This window comes from Thalassophryne amazonica, chromosome 22 (assembly GCF_902500255.1).
Source record: "Thalassophryne amazonica chromosome 22, fThaAma1.1, whole genome shotgun sequence".
In the NCBI taxonomy this organism is placed as follows: domain Eukaryota; kingdom Metazoa; phylum Chordata; class Actinopteri; order Batrachoidiformes; family Batrachoididae; genus Thalassophryne; species Thalassophryne amazonica.
This window is the reverse complement of record NC_047124.1, coordinates 25,802,964-25,824,213: the sequence shown is the minus strand read 5'-3', so window position 1 is coordinate 25,824,213 and position 21,250 is coordinate 25,802,964. Positions and strand designations below refer to the sequence as shown.

Genomic DNA, 21,250 nt, shown 5'->3' with positions numbered 1-21,250 from the left:
GGAACAGACGTTCATGTCTGTGTGTGTGCGCATGCGTTGTTACAGCGCAAACGAAGATTTGTTAATTTCCACAGCAACGTGACCAGTAAAGGGACACATGCTGCTGTGATGATATCATGTCAATATGGACCAACATCTCTGAGAAATGTCTCCAACACCTTGTTGAATCTACGCCACAAAGAATTAAGACAGTTCAGAAGGCAAAAAGGGGGTCCAACCACATACAGGTATTAAGCATAACCACAAGGTGTACCTAATAAAGTGGCCGGTGCATCCATATATGAAAGCTACTTCAATAGCCATGAAAATAGTGGATGGACCCAGAGAAAAATCGATAGCTTCAACTGTGACAACTGGTCGCGTCAATCACATCAGAAGATTCATAAGAAGTCAAACTCTTTTACACTCTGAACTACAGGTGAAAGCAGTTATCAACTTATCATTTCATAAGTACATTATGACTGCACAGTTGGCAAACAATAAATCACTTGTGGGCATTCCAGTTAGGCTGGTCATTTCTTCAGTTCATGTAATCAGTCTCACCAACACTCACAAAAACAAATCATGCAGACACACACTACTGCCAGGAATTTTCCCGTTTGTCACGTTACGTGCCGAGCGACAAGAACACCACTCCACGATTGATCTTTTTAAATGAGCTGCGTAGGTGTACAAAGACACACCTGAGAAACCTGCATGCGCATGATGAAGGCAAGCGGCTCGCCACGTGACAAACACAGGGGTGACGTTGTGAGTCATGAGACGGGAAACGGGAAACGCAGCCTGTCCAAAATCAACATACAGCTCCCCCCCCCCCAAAAAAAAAACAAAAAACCCAAGCGCGCCTGGTTCACTGCAGTGATGTGTGCTCCAGTGACACAATGAGGAAGTGCCCAATCTTTCCTCCACATCAACGCTACCTTTGACTGCTCACAATTAAAGGAAATGAGGCTTCATTTTGCACTCTTTGGGGAAGAAACACAAGAACAGGCTGTGTAAATGTGCACTTTTGTTTCATCTGCAGGTTTACTGTGCCACCTCTGGAGTGCCCCGCCAACAACCAATCAACTTGAGGGTTTACATGCGCAAAATACATCGACGTTATACTGCAATCCAGCTTTAACAAATTACTTGGGTGTGTGTGTGGGGGGGGGGGGTGAAAGAATGAGCAATAGCATGGCAGAAAATAGCGGACTGACTGAATGTGTATTCAGACTAAAAATATACATTTGCTGAGCATGAATCTTAACAGGAACTACCACATTTCTACCAGTCAAAGAGTCACTTCTCATTTGCATAAATCAACAGTTGTATAACTTGTCGCACAAGTCGGCAGTGGAAGTAATGTTCCTTAGAAGATTAACCATGAAGTTTACTGACATCTCCTATTCCACAATGTTGTACACTGTGTTTTCTGGACAATATATCACACTGGAATATTACCTGTATGAAAAATAGTGATACGGCAACAACAAGAAGCCTCACCAGCAAAATAATGTGTATTCATGTCCTGGGTGATTACTTGGAGATGTAACTGTGCTGTTGATTACAGGGCTGTGAAATGAAAATTGTGAAATCAGAGGAAAATTTGCAGGGGGTTTAGGGCCCGTGGGCCCCAGAAACCAAACTAATTTTTGTATCTAATCATACATTTTTAGCATCTCCTGGAAGAAAAAGTGCATATTTAAATGATCCTAGACTCAACCTTTCATTTGAACTTTCAATAACTGACAGTTCAAATGAAACAAACCCAGTCTTTTGCTTGCTTACACATGTATAAAGTTAACAAATAAACTCTCGACTCAACATGTCCAGCAACTGTTTAAAATGAGGGAGTCCTGTTAACACCTGAGAGAAACATTAGTATTCGACAGCTTAAAGATTCGAACTACTGTAAAAAGGTCACTGCATCTCCGTAAAAGGCGTTAAAATCTGGAATAACGGTTCTGTGAGTCCCTTCGGCTGCTCCCTGGTTTGCACTTGTGGTCGCCACAGCAAATCCAAGGTGGATCTGCATGTTGAATTGGCACAGGTTTTACGCCGGATGCCTTCCTGACGCAACTCCACATTACATGGAGAAATGTGGCAGGGGTGGAATTTGTACCTGGAACCTTCTGAACTGAAACCAAGCGCATTAACCACTTGGCCACCACTGTTGTGATAGTATTAAATTATCTGGTACTTTGGCTGGCTTGAAAAATTTTATAAAAACAATATAATTTCTTATAGTACGATAAATTAGGTTAACTGACTTTGTTACTGTTCTTGTTTTATCTGTGCGTTATACTGCCGTTTGTTCTACTGTGTTTAGATATTTTCATTTACTAATTAATGTATATTGTCTTTGCTTGTCTTGTCTTTTTTGCTATTTGTTGTTATGAGTGTACATATATGTGTATGTAGCAACTGGTGAAAGAGGGGGGCGTTTATAAGCTTTTGCTTCAGCTTACACCATTTCTTTTGTTTTGTATTATGAGAGATTCTTTTGTTAAGTATGTGTGTGTGTGTGCGCCACATTCATTCATAATGTTGAAATAACAGAATATGACCTGGAATGATTTTCCTTTTAATTGTAGACCAAATTTTGCATTAACTCAGAACAATTAAACTACATGAAATTCATGAAGACTGAAAAGACTGTTAGAGCATTTCAAAAACCTAAAGCTTGTAGAATATTTTGAAATTCAGGGTAAAATATCAACATACCTTATAGTAAAAAAGTCACAAATTGTGTAAATTCCTGTAAATCCAGTGTCTTTTTTCAATGAAAAAGTCTACATTAATAAAAACTCATTTACATTCTTGTGTAAATTCATGTAAATCCATTCAAAGCCACAGTCTTTTTTCCAATGAAAGAAAGTCTAGATTAATAATAAAAAAGTCACATAATCTTGTCTAAAATCCTGTTTGAACAACACTTTATTTTCCAGGGAGAGAAAAATTCTTACCGTGTTTCCTGAGAGAGCACAGTTCACTTTTCCCGTTTATCTTTCAGACGTGTTCATGAAGCCAGCAACAATTCCACGGATTGTTGTCCTTATCAAACTCTTTCCAAACCGTCTTTCTCACCATCTTCACTCTGTCTGATGTCGCTCCGTGACACAGACATGCTGCAAAATTCTTTTAAAAACTTGAGCGCTCTAAAAGTTTGCAATGTCCACATGCTACGTTTAGCTTAAGCGTCTTGCAGGAGCCACACAGCGTCGCCGCAGCAACCAAACAGTCCCGCTTTATGACAACTGTTGCAACAGCTACGCTTTGAGTGGCATTTTGCCTCCGCAAAGTTCTGCGGATCCGAGGACACAGATTTGTATCTGTAACATACAGAACAGTGTCCATGGACTTATAAAACTTGCGCGATGTCGTAAAAAAAGGAAATGCTTTGCATTTTAAAAACTCAGTGACGATCACAACTACAGAGTACAACACTAACACCCCCTCCCTCCTCCCCATGATGAAATCCGCAGAATTCCTTGGATCCGCTGAGTTTTCACAGCCCTGTGATTACGGCTGAAACAATTTGACGAGTAACTCGAATAATTCGTTTACAAAAAAAAGTTTAACGCTGTAGTACATATGCCAGGCCTGTGTGTGGTGCTGTAACGTCCCCAGAAAAAACAGAAGACTAGAACATGCCCATAAACTGTGTAAAGGCTAATCCAAAAGCTACCGCTTTCCAACGCGACACAGAGTAAAATAGTCTTAAGAGAAAAAGGGTCATGCTGATCATCTGAAATTGACTGCGCATTTAAAGCAAAGCAGTGTGTTTGTGTATTATTAAAAAACACACGGTCCGTTCTACGTGGGGAGTGACTCGCCTGTCGGCCGGCTGCTGTCTCTCTCCACCTGGTATGAGGGGTTCTCGGCACTCCGCTCACACCGGGCGAGTCACAGCTCTGCCCCCGGCTACACTGACAAACTGTTTCTGAAAGAGCCTCACAGCAAAAGTCCACTTTTTCTTCTGTGTTTTGCTCAGACTTGCATTAAGTGTTTTGCTTTTTAATTTTCACTTTTTTGGGCAACACACAACGCGTCACAAACACTGTAACTTAAATAAAATAATAATAATAAAAAACTGTGGGCTTGCATGTTCAATCTCCAGCTGAAATGCATCTGCTGAATTGCAGAGAAAGAGGGATTAAAAAAAGAAAAAAGAAAACACCTAAAAAATGGTTAAATTTTACAAGTTGAGAGAAAAAAAAAAAAACAGAAATCTCACCGCCATTTCAGCAAAATGTCAACACTGGTGCAGTGACACTGTGCTATTGCATAGGGAGAACCCTGGACTATTGATGTTGTTTAAAAACGCATAAGTACTTTTTATCCGATTACTCGATTAATCACCAGAATAAATCGACAGAATACTCAATTACTAAAATAATCGATAGCTGCATCCCTTCTGTTGATAAACAATAACTCCACCTAATTAAAACCTAGATTCTCGTTTTAGGTGTTTTGAAGGCCATCTTTTCCCTGACAATATTCAGAACGCAAACACTGTGTTAACAAGCATACGCTAACGGGTTAATCAATGTTATTGTACAAGTCAAAAAGAGAGTGAATTGCATCTTGTCACCACTGCACAGATAAAAACATCATTAAAAGTGCCCAGATGCACAGAGCGCTTTGATGTGGCGCTAACAGCGTGCCTTATCTATTTCAATGAATGTAAATAGACCTTTTTAAATGACCAATAATAGAGCTAGCATAGCTGTGATTCACTGCGACTGCAGCTCTCCCACACAGTGCAAACAATTCGACTGCAGGAGTTCTCTAAGACCCAGTCCTTCCAAATCATTCAGATCAGTGTACAGGAGCAGCGTTAAGTTGTCACAAGTGTAGACTGTGTAATCTTGTGACTGCAGGTGACAATGCAAAACATCTGCGAGATCAGTTGCAGGATCTGCCAAATAAATTACTGAATAAAAAATTTAAACAGCAATTTACAATCCAGAAAATACATGCATATGAAAACAGTGTTTGATGAAATGATGAGCAGGAGGGGAAACCTGAGTTTGAAAGTTATAAGCCAAAGTGTACGTTCACTTAACTCTACAACCGCAATTACACTCAACAAAAATATAAACGCAACACTTTTGTTTTTGCTCCCATTTTGTATGAGATGAACTCAAAGATCTAAAACTTTTTCCACATACACAATATCACCATTTCCCTCAAATATTGTTCACAAACCAGTCTAAATCTGTGATAGTGAGCACTTCTCGTTTGCTGAGGTAATCCATCCCACCTCACAGGTGTACCATATCAAGATGCTGATTAGACACCATGATTAGTGCACAGGTGTGCCTTAGACTGCCCACAATAAAAGGCCACTCTGAAAGGTGCAGTTTTATCACACAGCACAATGCCACAGATGTCGCAAGATTTGAGGGAGCGTGCAATTGGCATGCTGACAGCAGGAATGTCAACCAGAGCTGTTGCTCATGTATTGAATGTTCATTTCTCTACCATAAGCCGTCTCCAAAGACGTTTCAGAGAATTTGGCAGTACATCCAACCAGCCTCACAACCGCAGACCACGTGTAACCACACCAGCCCAGGACCTCCACATCCATCATGTTCACCCCCAAGATCGTCTGAGACCAGCCACTCGGACAGCTGCTGAAACAATCGGTTTGCATAACCAAAGAATTTCTGCACAAACTGTCAGAAACGTCTCAGGGAAGCTCATCTGCATGCTCGTCATCCTCATCGGGGTCTCAACCTGACTCCAGTTCATCGTCGTAACCGACTTGAGTGGGCAAATGCTCACATTTGCTGGTTTTTGGCACGTTGGAGAGGTGTTCTCTTCACGGATGAATCCCGGTTCACACTGTTCAGGGCAGATGGCAGACAGTGTGTGTGGCGTTGTGTGGGTGAGCGGTTTTCTGATGTCAGCGTTGTGGATCGAGTGGCCCATGGTGGTGGTGGGGTTATGGTATGGGCAGGCATCTGTTATGAACGAAGAACACAGGTGCATTTTATTGATGGCATTTTGAATGCACAGAGATACCGTGACGAGATCCTGAGGCCCATTGTTGTGCCATACATCCAAGAACATCACCTCATGTTGCAGCAGGATAATGCACGGCCCCATGTTGCAAGGATCTGTACACAATTCTTGGAAGCTGAAAATGTCCCAGTTCTTGCATGGCCGGCATACTCACCGGACATGTCACCCATTGAGCATGTTTGGGATGCTCTGGACCGGCGTATACGACAGCGTGTACCAGTTCCTGCCAATATCCAGCAACTTCACACAGCCATTGAAGAGGAGTGGACCAACATTCCACAGGCCACAATTGACAACCTGATCAACTCTATGCGAAGGAGATGTGTTGCACTGCATGAGGTAAATGGTGGTGACACCAGATACTGACTGGTATCCCCCCCAATAAAACAAAACTGCACCTTTCAGAGTGGCCTTTTATTGTGGACAGTCTAAGGCACACCTGTGCACTAATCATGGTGTCTAATCAGCATCTTGATATGGCACACCTGTGAGGTGGGATGGATTATCTCAGCAAAGGAGAAGTGCTCACTATCACAGATTTAGACTGGTTTGTGAACAATATTTGAGGGAAATGGTGATATTGTGAATGTGTAAAAAGTTTTAGATCTTTGAGTTCATCTCATACAAAATGGGAGCAAAACCAAAAGTGTTGCATTTATATTTTTGTTGAGTGTACAACTGAATGTTTATTGCTATAATAATGTTCACATTGTTAACACATGAAGAATGCATCACTGGAGAATTTTAATAATACATGTGGTATTTTAGTACTGGTTCAGGACAATTACAATAGATAAATCAGGGAATGGTATAACTGTACTTCAACGCACTGGTTTCCAATCAGAATGACTGCACACAAAGGCACCAGGATTAACCCAGGAGATTGTTGGTATCGAACGTCTCCATCGTAACTTATGCGCCAACAGTTTTTTTTTTTTAACTTTATTTTTCCATTAGAACATTTCACAAAAAAATAAAACAGAAGAAAAACAGACAAAAAAAGAGAAAACAGAAAACAGTTTGGGGGATATACAGCAAGTATTACAGGTAAAAAGTAGAGAAAAATAATACAGATGCCGAGCATATAAAACAAAGTCAAAGTTTGTGTGTTGTCACCTCTTTTTAAAAAAAAGTATGTGTTCCATTTTTCCCAAAAGTCGTCTCCCTTTTCCTTTTGGAGTCTTAAGCTAAAAGTCAAGCACTCCATGCTTTGAATATTGTTAACAATGGCCATCCACTGACTGGTAGTGGGAGGGTCCCTGCTAAGCCATCGCTTAGTTATGGCTTTTTTACCTGCTGTCATCATGATTTTTAAAATGTAACTATCAGCTTTTGGTATATTTTTGTCCATATTCACCAAATAAAAGGATAAGCAAGTAAATTCAATATCATAACCTAAAACATCTTTGACAATACGGTGAACTCCCTCCCAAAAAAACGTTAAGGACAGGACACCCCCAGAAAATGTGTGCGTTGTCAGCGGGACAGTGACCACATTCCCGCCAGCATTCAGGTGGACAGCCAGTTTGTTTTGATGTCTGCTTTGGGGTTATAAAGTACCTAATACTATTCTTCCAAGAGAAATCTCTCCACATTTGTGAATTTGTGGTAGTAATTTGTGTTTCAATTATTGTTTCCCATTGCTCAGATGTGATATTAAATCCAAGTTCCTTCTCCCATTTCTCCTTAACATAAAATGTAGAGTTACCTTTTAGTTTAACTAGATTCCAATATAGTTCACCAATTATTTTCTTAGTCAGTTTTGATTTGTAAGCCTTAATGAACATTTGTGTAATGGGTGATACATTCTCTAGAGGAAGATTTTTTTTATATGTTTGACATAAAAATGGCGAAGTTGGAGATATCTATAAAAATCCTGTCGACCTAACCCATATCTCTCAGACATAGTTTTAAAGTCAATAAATTCTTGATTGTCCAATAGGAGGCACAGTGCAGTGATCCCATGTCTTCCCCATTGTATGTAACTCCTATCAATTTGGGCTGGTTCATAATCAGGGTCATGCACTGGCCACATTAGAACACGGATTTCTTTTTGAAAATTAAACCGTTTGACCAGGTCTAACCAAATATTAATTGAAAAATCTACCCACTGATTCTGAATGTTACATTAATAGCTGTCACATTACTTAATAAACTCTGTAATGATTTATTCAACAATGATAACTCCATGGCCTTCCATTTTGATATATAATCAGTATTGCACCAGAGCATAAGTGGTCTTTGCTGTGCAGCAAAGTAGTAATCTTTGAGGCATGGTAAACCCATCCCACCGCTTGGCTTGGGTAATTGTAGAGTTTTATATCTTATCCTAGGGGCTTTACCATTCCAAACAAAACGGGAAATGGTTTTGTCGCATTCTCTAAACTGGCACTCAGGAATCTGAACAGGTAATGACTGAAACAAGTACAGTAATCTCGGCAAGACATTTGTTTTTATTATCATTATTCTATTACCCAAATCAAGAGGTAAAGAGGCCCATCTATCTAAATCTTCTTTTATACGCGTGTTAATGGACAGGTAGTTTTTGTCATAAAGTTCTAATAGGTGTTTAGTAAGTCTTACCCCTAAATATTTAATTAAGTTGGAATCCCAGTCAAATTTGTATTTTGTTTTGAGATCTTGTGTTGGGTTAAAATTAAAAACCAAGGCTTGTGTCTTCTCAATGTTAAGGGTATAAGCTGACAGGTCACCATATATTTGTAACAGGTCCATCAACTTGGGGACACCGGTTTCTGGATCCCTCAAACTGACTAACACATCATCAGCATGGAGACATATTTTATACTCTGAGCCCCTTATTGTTATACCCTGTAAGCCTGGGTCCTGCCTTATTGCTTGAGCAAGTGGCTCAATAATTAAGTTGAACAACGCTGGGCTAGCCGGGCACCCTTGACGGCAACAGTTGTTGAAAGAGTCGTAGCTAATTTCAGCCAGGGCAACTTGAAAATCCCAGTTTATTAAAAAAACAAAACAAAACATGGTGAAGGAACACAATTCATCGACTCTTCACCAACTAACTTTGTGCCAAAATTATTTGTATTATCACTGGCTGACATTCAGTAGTCCTTTATTTTCAGAAAGACAACAACTTTGAGGGTACACTTACTAAACAGCTATATTCATGTAATTACCACACACATCTAATTTACAAATTACACAGGAAAAGGGTGCAAACAGTGAGATTTGAGAATTTTAATAATCAATACTGATACCAATGAAAATCTGTGATGCTAGTTTTGATAACAAAGCACAAACAAATTCTGATCAACACAATACCATCTCATAAAAATGACATACATAACACTAAATAGTAATATAGAACAATTTATCTGTATTCTACATGATATCCCCCCTCCCCAGTGTATGCATAAGAAAACAATTAAAACCTGTTCTACAGCAACTGTACTGCATTATAATTCCAAAGTTTGTTTTTTAATGAAATAGTGGTTTTATTTACCATAACCTGGCACAGATTTCATCAAATCTTTTAGCCTAGATTAACTCTAAAACCCAGTTAAGCCACAAATAGAAAACTGTACACCTGTACCCCACAGACTTTTTATTCACCCTAGGGACACAAAGTAGTCCTGCACCCTGAGAATGCAAAGCCCGGGCCAGTATGTAACATTTAATAATTGAAGTGCGCAATGCATCTGCGCATGCATGGGTCAAACGGGGGCAAAAAATCCCAACTACCAAACTCACACAGCTCCCATTGAATTTCGTATACAGTAGCATTTGCGGACTGTAAAAGTTAAGGCTTACAGGGATTGTTTCAAAGGCTTTAAGCCTTCAGCGACGCATACAATAAATGACAGGGGTGAAATGCTCAAATGGAATTTATAGGCTTGAAAGGTGGCTGAAAACACACGATTGCAAAGCTCTGCCGAGTCCACACAAAGACGGAAAGTAGTAGTAGTAATGTGGTCATTCATTCTACACAATTTCCCCACAGAAAAGAAAGATCCAGATGGACGTAAAAGACGGACTAAGATTGTAAGTTTCTTGCACACATTTATTTTGTCAATATCCTGAAACTGTGCCACCGTTTTTGTGCATCGGCTTATGACTGTGATGTCGCGCCATGAATGACGTGGCGTGTAATATTGTAAAATTGACATGTTCTATAAAGAAACTGCATGCATGCACATATGTCTGTCAACTTATCAAAACAAACGTGACACCAAAGAGGTTATATGTGAGACTCACCGTCATTGTCATCATTATGAAGCCGGAGGAGTAGCGATTTCTCATCCCTGCTTAGCAAATATTCTGCAATATCCACAGTTTAAGACTGTGTACTTCGTCTAACCATCCGTCAGCTGCCTTCAAGGGGTCAGAAATTTGTTTGTCTCCAACTATCAAGAAGGACCGGTCATTTTCAACAGCGGCTCTCTCTTCCTCCTTTGTCGGCACTTCTATAACAATGCAGCACACGCAAGCACAGCCAGCTCTTCTTTCTGCTTCCGTCTACTGCCGTACGTAGTCCTGGTTGTAACAGGCAATCCGCAGAGCTTACAAAAATGCTTTAAATAGTCAACTTTCCAGTGGTTGAAATGATCCAAATCACAGCACTCCTTGCTGCTTTCTGCCGCCATAGCTTGTGGGTTGGTAGTCGAAAAATTTAGCCTACCCATAATGCACCGCGCGGCCTGAGATGCGCACTTCGTTTATTAGGTCAGCTAGGTAGGGAGGTGCCAGTCCATGAACAATTTTATAGGTTAGTCGCAGAACCTTAAAATCGGATCTCATTGGGACAGGAAGCCAGTGAAGGGATGCCAAAATGGGTGTAATATGGTCAAACTTTCTGCTTCCTGTCAAAAGTCTTGCAGCAGCATTTTGAACCAACTGGAGAGCCCTAACGCTGGACTGTGCTAAAACAGAAATAGAACATTGCAGTAGTCCAATCTAGAAGAGACAAACGCATGACTCAGGCTCTCTCAGCATCAGCCATCGACAGGATGGGATGAATCTTTGCTATATTTCACAGGTGGAAGAAAGCAGTCCTCATAATATTTTTAATGTGTCAGTCAAAGGACAATGGAGGATCAAAAATTACCCCAAGGTTCCTCACTTTCAGTGTGATGTATGACACAGGAGCCTAGGCTAAGCCTTAAAAGGTCAAATTGATGCCGATGTCTCACTGGACCAAGAACCATCCACTTCCAAGAACCAACCATAACTTCCACCTGCTGACACTTTAATGCTTTTATTGTGAAATGCATCCAGGAAAATGTGGAGCACCAACTGAAACTTCATAGTTTGCTTACTGCCTGCTGCAGTGAAAAAGCCAAACAGCAGAACAGTACACAGCGACTCTCAGCTTGCTCCTGCTGTTTTCCCCACTTTCCCACAAGTGTACTTTTAAAAAAGAAACTGATGCCTGAGCTTTGGCAGACCACTGAGGCCATACAGTTTGTGCATATCGATTTTAATGGAATGCATTACACTTAAAGCTGGAAATAAGGGCTCTCTGAACTGGAGCTGCAACAACTAAATCGATTAAGCGACTTAAATTAATCAAATCAATCATTTTGAAAAAAATTTCAAACTCCACATTCTGTGATTTCAGCTTCTTAAATGTGAATATTTCCTGGTTCATTTTACTACTTTCTTACATTGCTTGGTTTTCGGTCATTTGATGGACCTACCAACTAATTTATTCATCGTTTGTCTATTTGCTCAATTATGAAAACAATCCTTAGTTGCAGCCCCAATTCAAACACTGCTGGTTCTTACTGGTCTGTTCCACTCTGACAACTGCTCCAAAGAATAGCTCATCATTCTTTCATCCCCTCAAGCACACCTGTGGTGCAATTTAAGTGCTTCAGTGCATCTAATAGCAGGAAAAATGCTGTGACTGCATCCACACAAAATCCTTTCTGGGTGAGTCTGTGCAGAGTTGTGGCTGTTTTTACTTGTGTTTTTGAAACTAACCGCCACGAAACAAACATTTTATTTCTCAGATTAACTGCTTTGTTAGCGCCAACACAGCTCTTTAAATAAATGGACTGCATTTATATAGCTCTTTTCCATCTGCATCAGATGCTCAAAGCGCTTTACAATAATGCCTCACATTCACCCCAATGTCAGGGTGCTGCCATGCAAGGCGCTCACAACACAGTGGGAGCAACTTGAGGATTAAGGACCTTGCCCAAAGTAAAACCTCTTAAATCATTCTAAAGTCAGTTTTAAGCAGAAACGATGCAATAATCTATGACGCTTTGAAAAGACGGAGGCGCAGTGAACGCCGCAGCTAGTAGCTCATCTGGCTGTGGCACTCTGATCGCTTCCTCCATCTTTTATTATTATGAAATAATGCTGAATTTATGTGGAAATGATTGTTGTACAAAACCTTCAGTTATCTGTCGCTGACATAGACGATGACTGGAGTGCAGTGTAATAATCGGTGAACCGCGGCTGATGATGCATGCACAGTGAAGGCAGGGCGGACCGATTCTTTTTTTTTTTTTTTTTTTGGGGGGGGGGGGGGGGGGGGTGTTCAGCCTGTGAGGATTCTGTAACAGTAATCAACACCTTTCTTAAATAAAAGGTACAACACATAAAACTAAATGCTTGTGATGGATAGTATCAAGTAGAAACACTTCCTTTATTCATAGATTTCAGGTTAAAATGTCATTGATCTCATTTTCTGTCTCAGGAAGAGACAAAAATGTAAGACTCAACCCCCCACAGATGTCTTTTTTTTGGTATTTTACCTTTAAAGAACATCTGGATCACAGCACTTCACTTTTTTCACTTTTAGTTATGCTACAGCCTTATTCCAAAATGGATGAAAATAAATGTTTGTGTATAGGGTTGAAATCTATTTATATGCACATAACTGGTACTGGTGGTGCTTGTGCGTGCTAAAAATAAATGCTGTGCAGCAGAAAAGACAAGGGAAGCACTTCATAAGAGGAAAGCAATGACAGAATGTAGGAAAAGTGTTTCCTTCTGTGTGCTGTCTGCTGTGCAATGATTTTTAGCACACACAAGCATGATGAGTACCAGTTATGTGCACCCCCTGTATATGTTATTAAGTTAGCTAATCAATGCACTAATCAAAAATAACTTAGGATTAGTCAACTCTAAAATAAATAGCAGTACAACAATCAGTTGTAACCCAACTATAGTGCACTGAGTTGCACTGCAGAAAAATATGAATAAATTACTTTATTAAAAAAGGTCTGATACTGAAAAGTGACACTTCTAACAATATGAAGATATCATTTTACACATGAACCTTATAGATGAGCTGATTACAGTTTTATGGCCTGATTTTACACCAACCCATTCGCAAGATTCAGCAGACTTTTAGTGATGATGCCATGAGCATTAACGTGAATAAAAGTGGTTAAAATGCTTCAAAAATGGGCACACGTCAGTGGAAAGCGAAGCAAGTTCCGGTAGGCTGTCCACAAGCCAAAATGACCAAGTGACTGACAGGATATGGACTTTATTCATGGATGACCTTCATGCCACCATGCGAGAACTTGCAGACGATGGTGATAAACACAGGCATGCAGAGAGTGTCGGTGAAATTTGTGCTGAAGCTGCTAACTGTGGAGCAGAAGCAACTGTGTCTGGAAGTCTTGTAGGACATGCTGGACTGGCAATGAGACATGGGTTTACAAGTACAACCCAGAAATCAAATTTCAATCATCACAAAGGAAATATCAAACATCACCAAAGCAAAAAAAAAAAAGCAAAAAAAAAAAAAAAGCACAGCAGGTGCACAGCAATATCAGTCATGTTGACCATTTTCTCTGTCTCCCATGGTGTGGTGCATCATGAGTATGCATCAGAAGGCCAAAAAAAATAAAAAATAAAATAAATTACTGAAGAGTATTATCGGGAGGTCCTGCATCACCTTTGTGTGGTGAAAAGTTGGCAGCTCCATTATGACAACGCATCTGCCCATTCTGTTCAGCTGATTCAGGATTCCCTGGCCAATGACACTAAAGGGACTCTACTTGGGTTGTGAAAAGACACCATGCGGAACGTGATGGACCAGCTGGACACCATTCCAAAACAGGCATTCCAGAAATGCTTCCAACAATGGCAGAACCACTGGGAGAAAATGTGTGTAGTCAGTAGTCAAGGAGACTACTTCGAAGAGGGTTAGTATATCAGACCCTGAAGTGAGTGTATTTTTCACAGCCGAAAGGTTGGATACTTTCTGAACGCACCTCATATCTTCAAAAGGAATCTGTGATAGTGGAATGGACATGCACTTTGCTCCTGTAAACTGAGTGCTTTTATCACCATACACATTATAAGACAGTGTTTCGATGTTTGATTAAAACAAATGAGGCAGGCTTTTTTCTTTTCAGAAAGTGCTGTGACATGATATTGGGATAAAGGTTTCTTTGTCATCTCTTAAAACTTCTCAGACAGAAAAAGGAAGAAAAAAAGGGGGGGGTGCAATGCTAAAGCCAGTTGTCATAAAGAAAAAAAAACAAAACAAGCTAACATATTGTTTTGTTGTGGCATTTTAACACTAAACCAATTAACAGAAAGCATTTTGCAAGGTTACAAGGCAGCCGAGTCATCGGGTTTTCAAGCCTCATTCACAGACCGGAAGTGTGCCATCTGTTTTGGGAGTGCAAACTCTTCCAAGTCTGTCCCCCTCTGCATGCGGCACAGAACATAGGACTTGGCATTTAAAGCTTAAAGTGCAAAACGCACTCCAGATATGAATCATTACTTCTAACTATTTAACTTGTACGAGTCCTGATGTAGCTGATAAAAATAAAATTAGCCACAAATGTCTGAAAAATACACACAGATTCAGAGGTATAAAAAATTCAGAGGTCATAAAAAATGAAGTAACATCATGTACTAACTATGAGCTGCCTGTGTCCACATCATAGGTCATAGGTATTAAAGGCATTGCGCTGCGGTGGTTTGAATCATATTTGTCTAATAGATTACAGTTTGTTCATGTAAATGGGGAATCTTCTTCACAGACTAAAGTTAATTATGGAGTTCCACAAGGTTCTGTGCTAGGACCAATTTTATTCACTTTATACATGCTTCCCTTGGGCAGTATTATTAGACGGTATTGCTTAAATTTTCATTGTTACGCAGATGATACCCAGCTTTATCTATCCATGAAGCCAGAGGATACGCACCAATTAGCTAAACTGCAGGATTGTCTTACAGACATAAAGACATGGATGACCTCTAATTTCCTGCTTTTAAACTCAGATAAAACTGAAGTTATTGTACTTGGCCCCACAAATCTTAGAAGCATGGTGTCTAACCAGATCGTTACTCTGGATGGCATTTCCCTGATCTCTAGTAATACTGTGAGAAATCTTGGAGTTATTTTTGATCAGGATATGTCATTCAAAGCGCATATTAAACAAATATGTAGGACTGCCTTTTTGCATTTACGCAATATCTCTAAAATCAGAAAGGTCTTGTCTCAGAGTGATGCTGAAAAACTAATTCATGCATTTATTTCCTCTAGGCTGGACTATTGTAATTCATTATTATCAGGTTGTCCTAAAAGTTCCCTAAAAAGCCTTCAGTTGGTTCAGAATGCTGCAGCTAGAGTACTGACGGGGACTAGCAGGAGAGAGCATATCTCACCCGTGTTGGCCTCCCTTCATTGGCTTCCTGTTAATGCTAGAATAGAATTTAAAATTCTTCTTCTTACTTATAAGGTTTTGAATAATCAGGTCCCATCTTATCTTAGGGACCTCGTAGTACCATATTACCCCATTAGAGCGCTTCGCTCTCAGACTGCGGGCTTACTTGTAGTTCCTAGGTTTGTAAGAGTAGAATGGGAGGCAGAGCCTTCAGCTTTCAGGCTCCTCTCCTGTGGAACCAGCTCCCAATTCAGATCAGGGAGACAGATACCCTCTCTACTTTTAAGATTAGGCTTAAAACTTTCCTTTTCGCTAAGGCTTATAGTTAGGGCTGGATCGGGTGACCCTGGACCATCCCTTGGTTATGTTGCTTTAGACGTAGACTGTGTTTCATAATTATTGTATGGCCTTGCCTTGCAATGTGGAGCGCCTTGGGGCAACTGTTTGTTGTGATTTGGCGCTATACAAGAAAAAAGTTGATTGATTGATTGATCATGATTTACTCTAGTACACACAGTCAATCTGGGCTATTTTTTTTTGTCTCCAAATGTAAACATCACATATGTCTCAATTCGGCTGAATAATAATAATAATAATAATTACATGCTAACGTGGCGTCTCCGATTTCACTCCTGCTGTGTTCATACACAGCAGCCATGTAGGATTATTGTTGCACCACAAGGTTCTCACCAGGATTTTTTCACAGCATAGGGGGGAACTTAGTGGGGTATAGCAACGAGCATTGTAGGCGCATGTATTGTGGGAGGGTCTGTGGGCATCCCTCCGAAAAAATTTTTTGAAATTCATAACCCTGTGAAACAACATTTCCTGTATTTTGAAGGTCACTTTGTGTTTCTAACTGCGATGTTAAATAACATGCCACATGAGAAGCATGAAAACAGAAAAGCCCCCCTATGCTGGTTAAATCGCATCACGGGGGCCCAAAACACAGCATAGGGGCCCCCTATGCTCAACTGCACTGGTGAGAAGCCTGCAGTGTGTGGCGCTCCCCAGAAAAACAAACATTCCTTTGTCAGCCTCATAGATGGTGGCTCTGGTTTCACCAACAGTGGGGCTAACGGTAGTGCTTAGCTTAGCCTAGCCATCACTTTAGCTCAGCCAGTAACTCTGGCTAACACACCAAAGGAAATGATCAATTCTGTGGTTAGATCCATCATGTTTTGAGGACCATTCTCACGCTGGGCTTCACTTGTGCTGTTTGCATGAGACATACAATAAAATAAAATAAAAAAATTTAAAAAAACAACAACACCACACAACTCACTTTCCTCCTTAAAATATTATGTTTGGAAAATCTGTCCACCTAATAAGTGACAAGTCATGTGACCCCATCCTTGCAAAATACACATTTGAACTATTTTGGCATATTCACCGTCAAAGTCCACAACCCACCCACCCACCCCCCACCAAAAAACCAAAAAAAAACAACAAAAAAAAAACTGATTTCACACTGTAAAAAATTAAGTCCTCCATCCCCCCCCCCACACACACACTATTTTTTTTAGAGGCCGAACCTGAGATGATATCAGCAAAATTAATATTCCTCACAGCTTCATGCTTCAACACGCAGACCCAAGATGGATCTGCATGTGACCCAGAGTGAAACAAGGGAGGAGCAGAAGGGATTCACTTATGGTGTCTTATCTTGGTGTCAGGAAGGGCATCCAGTGTAAAACTTGTGCCAAATCAACATGCAAAGCCAAGAGGTAAGAGCACTTTCTTTTAAACCAGAAGGTTACTGGTTCCAGACCACCTGTGTCTAATCTGCACATAATATGGAGTTGCAGCAGGAAGGAAATCCTGTGTAAAAACAAACAAAAACAAATACTAAATCAAGATGCAAATCTGTATCATATCTGCTGTGGCAAACCAACACAGCTCTCGTTCACTAAAAACACATTTGGTCACCTAGGGTGCATGCAACCTCGGGTGACCCAATCAGGTTTGCCGATTTGGTTACATCAGATTGTATGCATCTCATTTCCACATAGCATTAGGACTGTGTCCGTAATATTCAATGCAAAGAATTGCATTTCATTAAACAGACCACACCAGCTATGAGAGGCTAACTGTGCCGGTTTTTCATCATCCAGTTAGGTGACAAATTCACCTCTTGGCACTGCAAAATAAATAAATACATAAATAAATCTGTTTTATGTGTTAAAGTCTCCAATACTTGTTTTTTAAAAACCTTCTCCAAGTATAATTTGAACATCATCAAGCAACTGAAATTAAGGAGCTAGCTTGCTAGCTCTTGCTTGTTAGCTCTCCAAAGCTAATTTTCTGGCACACAGCGCACCATGGTCGCATTGCCCTCGCCAGTACGCATCACAGCCATACAAAGTCACTGCCAAACCACTCCACAACAATACAAGACTTAATCGAATTTAATAAAAGATACAACTACATTGATACACTGATCCCTGAATGTATCTAAATGTATGATGAACCAGTCAATGGCTCAGATTTAACCTTATGCTTATCGGTTGTGTTAAGCTTGTTTTGCTGCTACTTACACATCTTCACACTCTCAAGGTCAACACAAGGGTTTTGTAAGACTAGCCACATGAACGTTTAACTTCACAAGGTTAAAACAAAACGTATCAAAAAGTGGTAGGCAGGATAAAAGGTAAATATACCCCTTTGAGCTTTACATTCAGTTTGAAAGTTGTTCATACTGTCATCATTCTGAACAGCTTTATAGTCAACTCATATCACCTACCAACTCATAGCACTCACTTGGTCAACTTGTGTAGCACACTGTGCTAATAGTTAGCTAGCAGCTAAATTTAAGTAAAAGCAAATAAACTGCAGTACACATCTAACACCTGCCGTGGGCAGTCCTTGTTTGAGCAGACATAGAATACATCATGCTGTGTTGAAAAAGAGTGTGATTTCTGCGATTTACTGCTTGTTACTCAAATCAGCAAGCTTACCCAAAATGCTGTTTATCGTGCATGATAATGCCACGCTAAACAAAGTAGCCTGCTATTATGCTATCTGACTTTAAAATAAATTACCGGCACAAATCGACATCAATCAAACAAACAAAACCTTGCAGCTGTAACACACCGAGTCTACTTTCCGATATGAAATGTGCTACGACTTGACCAAAGTGCTACAGGTTGTCCAAGCATGTGCTACAAGTTGGTAGGTGATGCAAGGTGACGAGTTTAACCCTCTGGGGTCCGAGGGCATTTTTTGGACAGTTTACTTACCTGGCATAAATGTTTTATTATTGCTGTTAACAGCTCTCCCTGCATCCCACAATCAAGTTTTATGTCTCTTTTTCAGGACAACCTGTGGTTTCATAATATATATGGTTTTGTTGTGTTTTATAAGTGTAATAAAAGTTTACAATCAGAAATAAAGGAGAAAAAAATAAAGCGGAAAATAATTTTCCACACACATTTATTCAAAACACAGCAAACTATAATAAACAATGGTTTTGACACTTTATAAAGGTAACTTGAGGTCTTGTGTGACAGACTGTACAACAAAAAGGTTCAAACAATAAACACAAATGCACATTTTGAACAATATATACAAAATGGTCTAAGCGTTTTGTTTGTCTCGTCTCAAAGCAATTTTTGTTTGCTATTACACAAAGGTTACATCACAAACTTCTACTTCTACTGTGTTTTGGAGTGTTCAACTTATTATTTTCAGAACACATTAATTTTGTTAAATTAGTTGTTAGGTCCATAAGATGTCAAAAAAAAAAAAAAAAAAAAAAATCTATCAGTGTTATCCTGAGCCAAAAATACAGATGTCTTGCTTTGTCCACTGTGCAAAGATACTCCGTTCACTACCTGACTGGTGTGAAGTAGATGGCAAAATAAACCATACAAAATAAAAATAATTTAAAATGATCAAAATAGTTGCTGATTTAATAGTCAATAACCATTTAATTGTTGCAGCTGTACCAATATGCCATCTTAGAAATGACAGATCATACTGAGAGATCAATCAGGTTATCATGACAGCACAAAGTGAATAAAGGAGTGATGTCATACAGTGTTCTGGATTATTGCAAGTCCAATAACAAGACTCACTCAAAAAAGACTAATGGGAACTGCAGACTGGCCCAGATATGACGTGGAGCATAAACAAGTCACAAAAAGGACAACACACAGTTATGTAATATCTGACAATCTGAAAATATTGAATCGTGACTTTGCAACTGCTAATTTTGGCTGCAGTCACAACACAGGACACTTCAGCTGCATCTCTCCTGCAAGAAACCTGACAGATCCTGGCAAATTCCTCTGTGGTTTCACTTCCTGAAAACAGCCAAGGTGCAGCCGTGTTATGCAATAGAGTAGAGAAGAACATTGCTTCTCTCCCCCACCAACCTTATTTTTTTTCTTCTCTTTCTTGATGGCTTTAACAGCTTCCCAAAAATCCATTCCTCGCCCTTCAAACTCCACTTTGCCACGTTCGGCAGGAGTGCGGGTTATGCTGATATTTCAGGGTTTCCTAGCTGATTGCAGGTGTGTCAAACACAGACTTAAATAAAAAAAAAAAAAAAAAAGGTAAAGGCCCGGCGGGACTCGAACCAAACTTGCCAAACGGGACACGTACAAACACTCCGTCCCATCTGGGTTGTCAAAACAAACGCTTCAGTTTGGGAGCCTGCAGTCACACATTATATGCTAACACGGGGCCACGAGACGTCTGATTTGTTTTATTTATTTTTTTTGCAACACAATTTGATTGAGACAGAGGGAACTTACGATACATTTCCTGCCGAGGTGGCTGAAAAGGCATTCATTCTCCTGCGGCGTCAGGAGGATCGAACCGACGTTCGACTGCCGCCGTTGCTGCTGATGTCCGCTCATTATTTAAACGCTGTGCACCGCCTCTGCGTCGTTACCCGAGCGATAAAAACACACATAAACACTCCGTCGGTCATCCGTGGCCTTCCTCTGACCAGCCCCCCCCCCTCCTCCTCCTCCTCACGCCGGCTGACTTTCACACGCGCGGGGGGACGGTGCGGAGAGAGGAAAAAAAACAAAACAAAAAGTAACGCACTCAGTCTGGGAATGAAGTGTAACGTCCGACTTCCCTTCAAAAAAATAACGCCCCAAAAAAAAAAACCGTAGCGCCCGAACGAAGCAAGAAAACCGTGTAAACTTTCCTGGGAAGTCCAGCTGCCACCACACCAGGAGCCAAATCCATCCAACATGGCAGCGCCTGGTCCACTTTAACGCTCCTCATAAGGGCGGGGGAGAGTGGCACCTTCTCTTATTTTGTCTCAAAGCATCACCAACAAATGATTTAGCTCTTAAAACCCGGTTAGACCAAGACACTGGTGAGTTTCCACAATTTGATTACCTCACGATAAAAACAGCTAAGCAAAAGACGCCGCGTCGCACTGCGTTATTCGAACTCCCCCCTCCGTGAAGTTGGTACAGTCCAGTCCGCCCGTGGTTTATATGACAGGAATGTGCGCGAGCGCAGAGTGGGTGGAGTTAAGGAATAAAGTGCAAAATTTTCAAGATAATGGAGGAATTATTAAAGTGAGATTAAATTTAAATAGAGTTCTGCTTTAAACCTCGACAGGAGTGAAGAAAGAGAAGAGGTAATTTTATTCA

General features: G+C 40.3%; 1 protein-coding gene across 1 annotated transcript in view; it reads right to left on the bottom strand.

Moving 5' to 3' along the window:
- The window catches only part of waslb (WASP like actin nucleation promoting factor b), a 49,013-nt gene extending 28,195 nt beyond the window's left edge, over positions 1-20,818 (bottom strand). Inside the window, 1 exon segment of the mRNA XM_034163138.1 lies at positions 20,390-20,818. Coding sequence (XP_034019029.1) covers positions 20,390-20,494 — 105 coding nt within the window. The 5' untranslated portion in view covers positions 20,495-20,818.
- Positions 20,819-21,250: the final 432 nt, after the last annotated feature.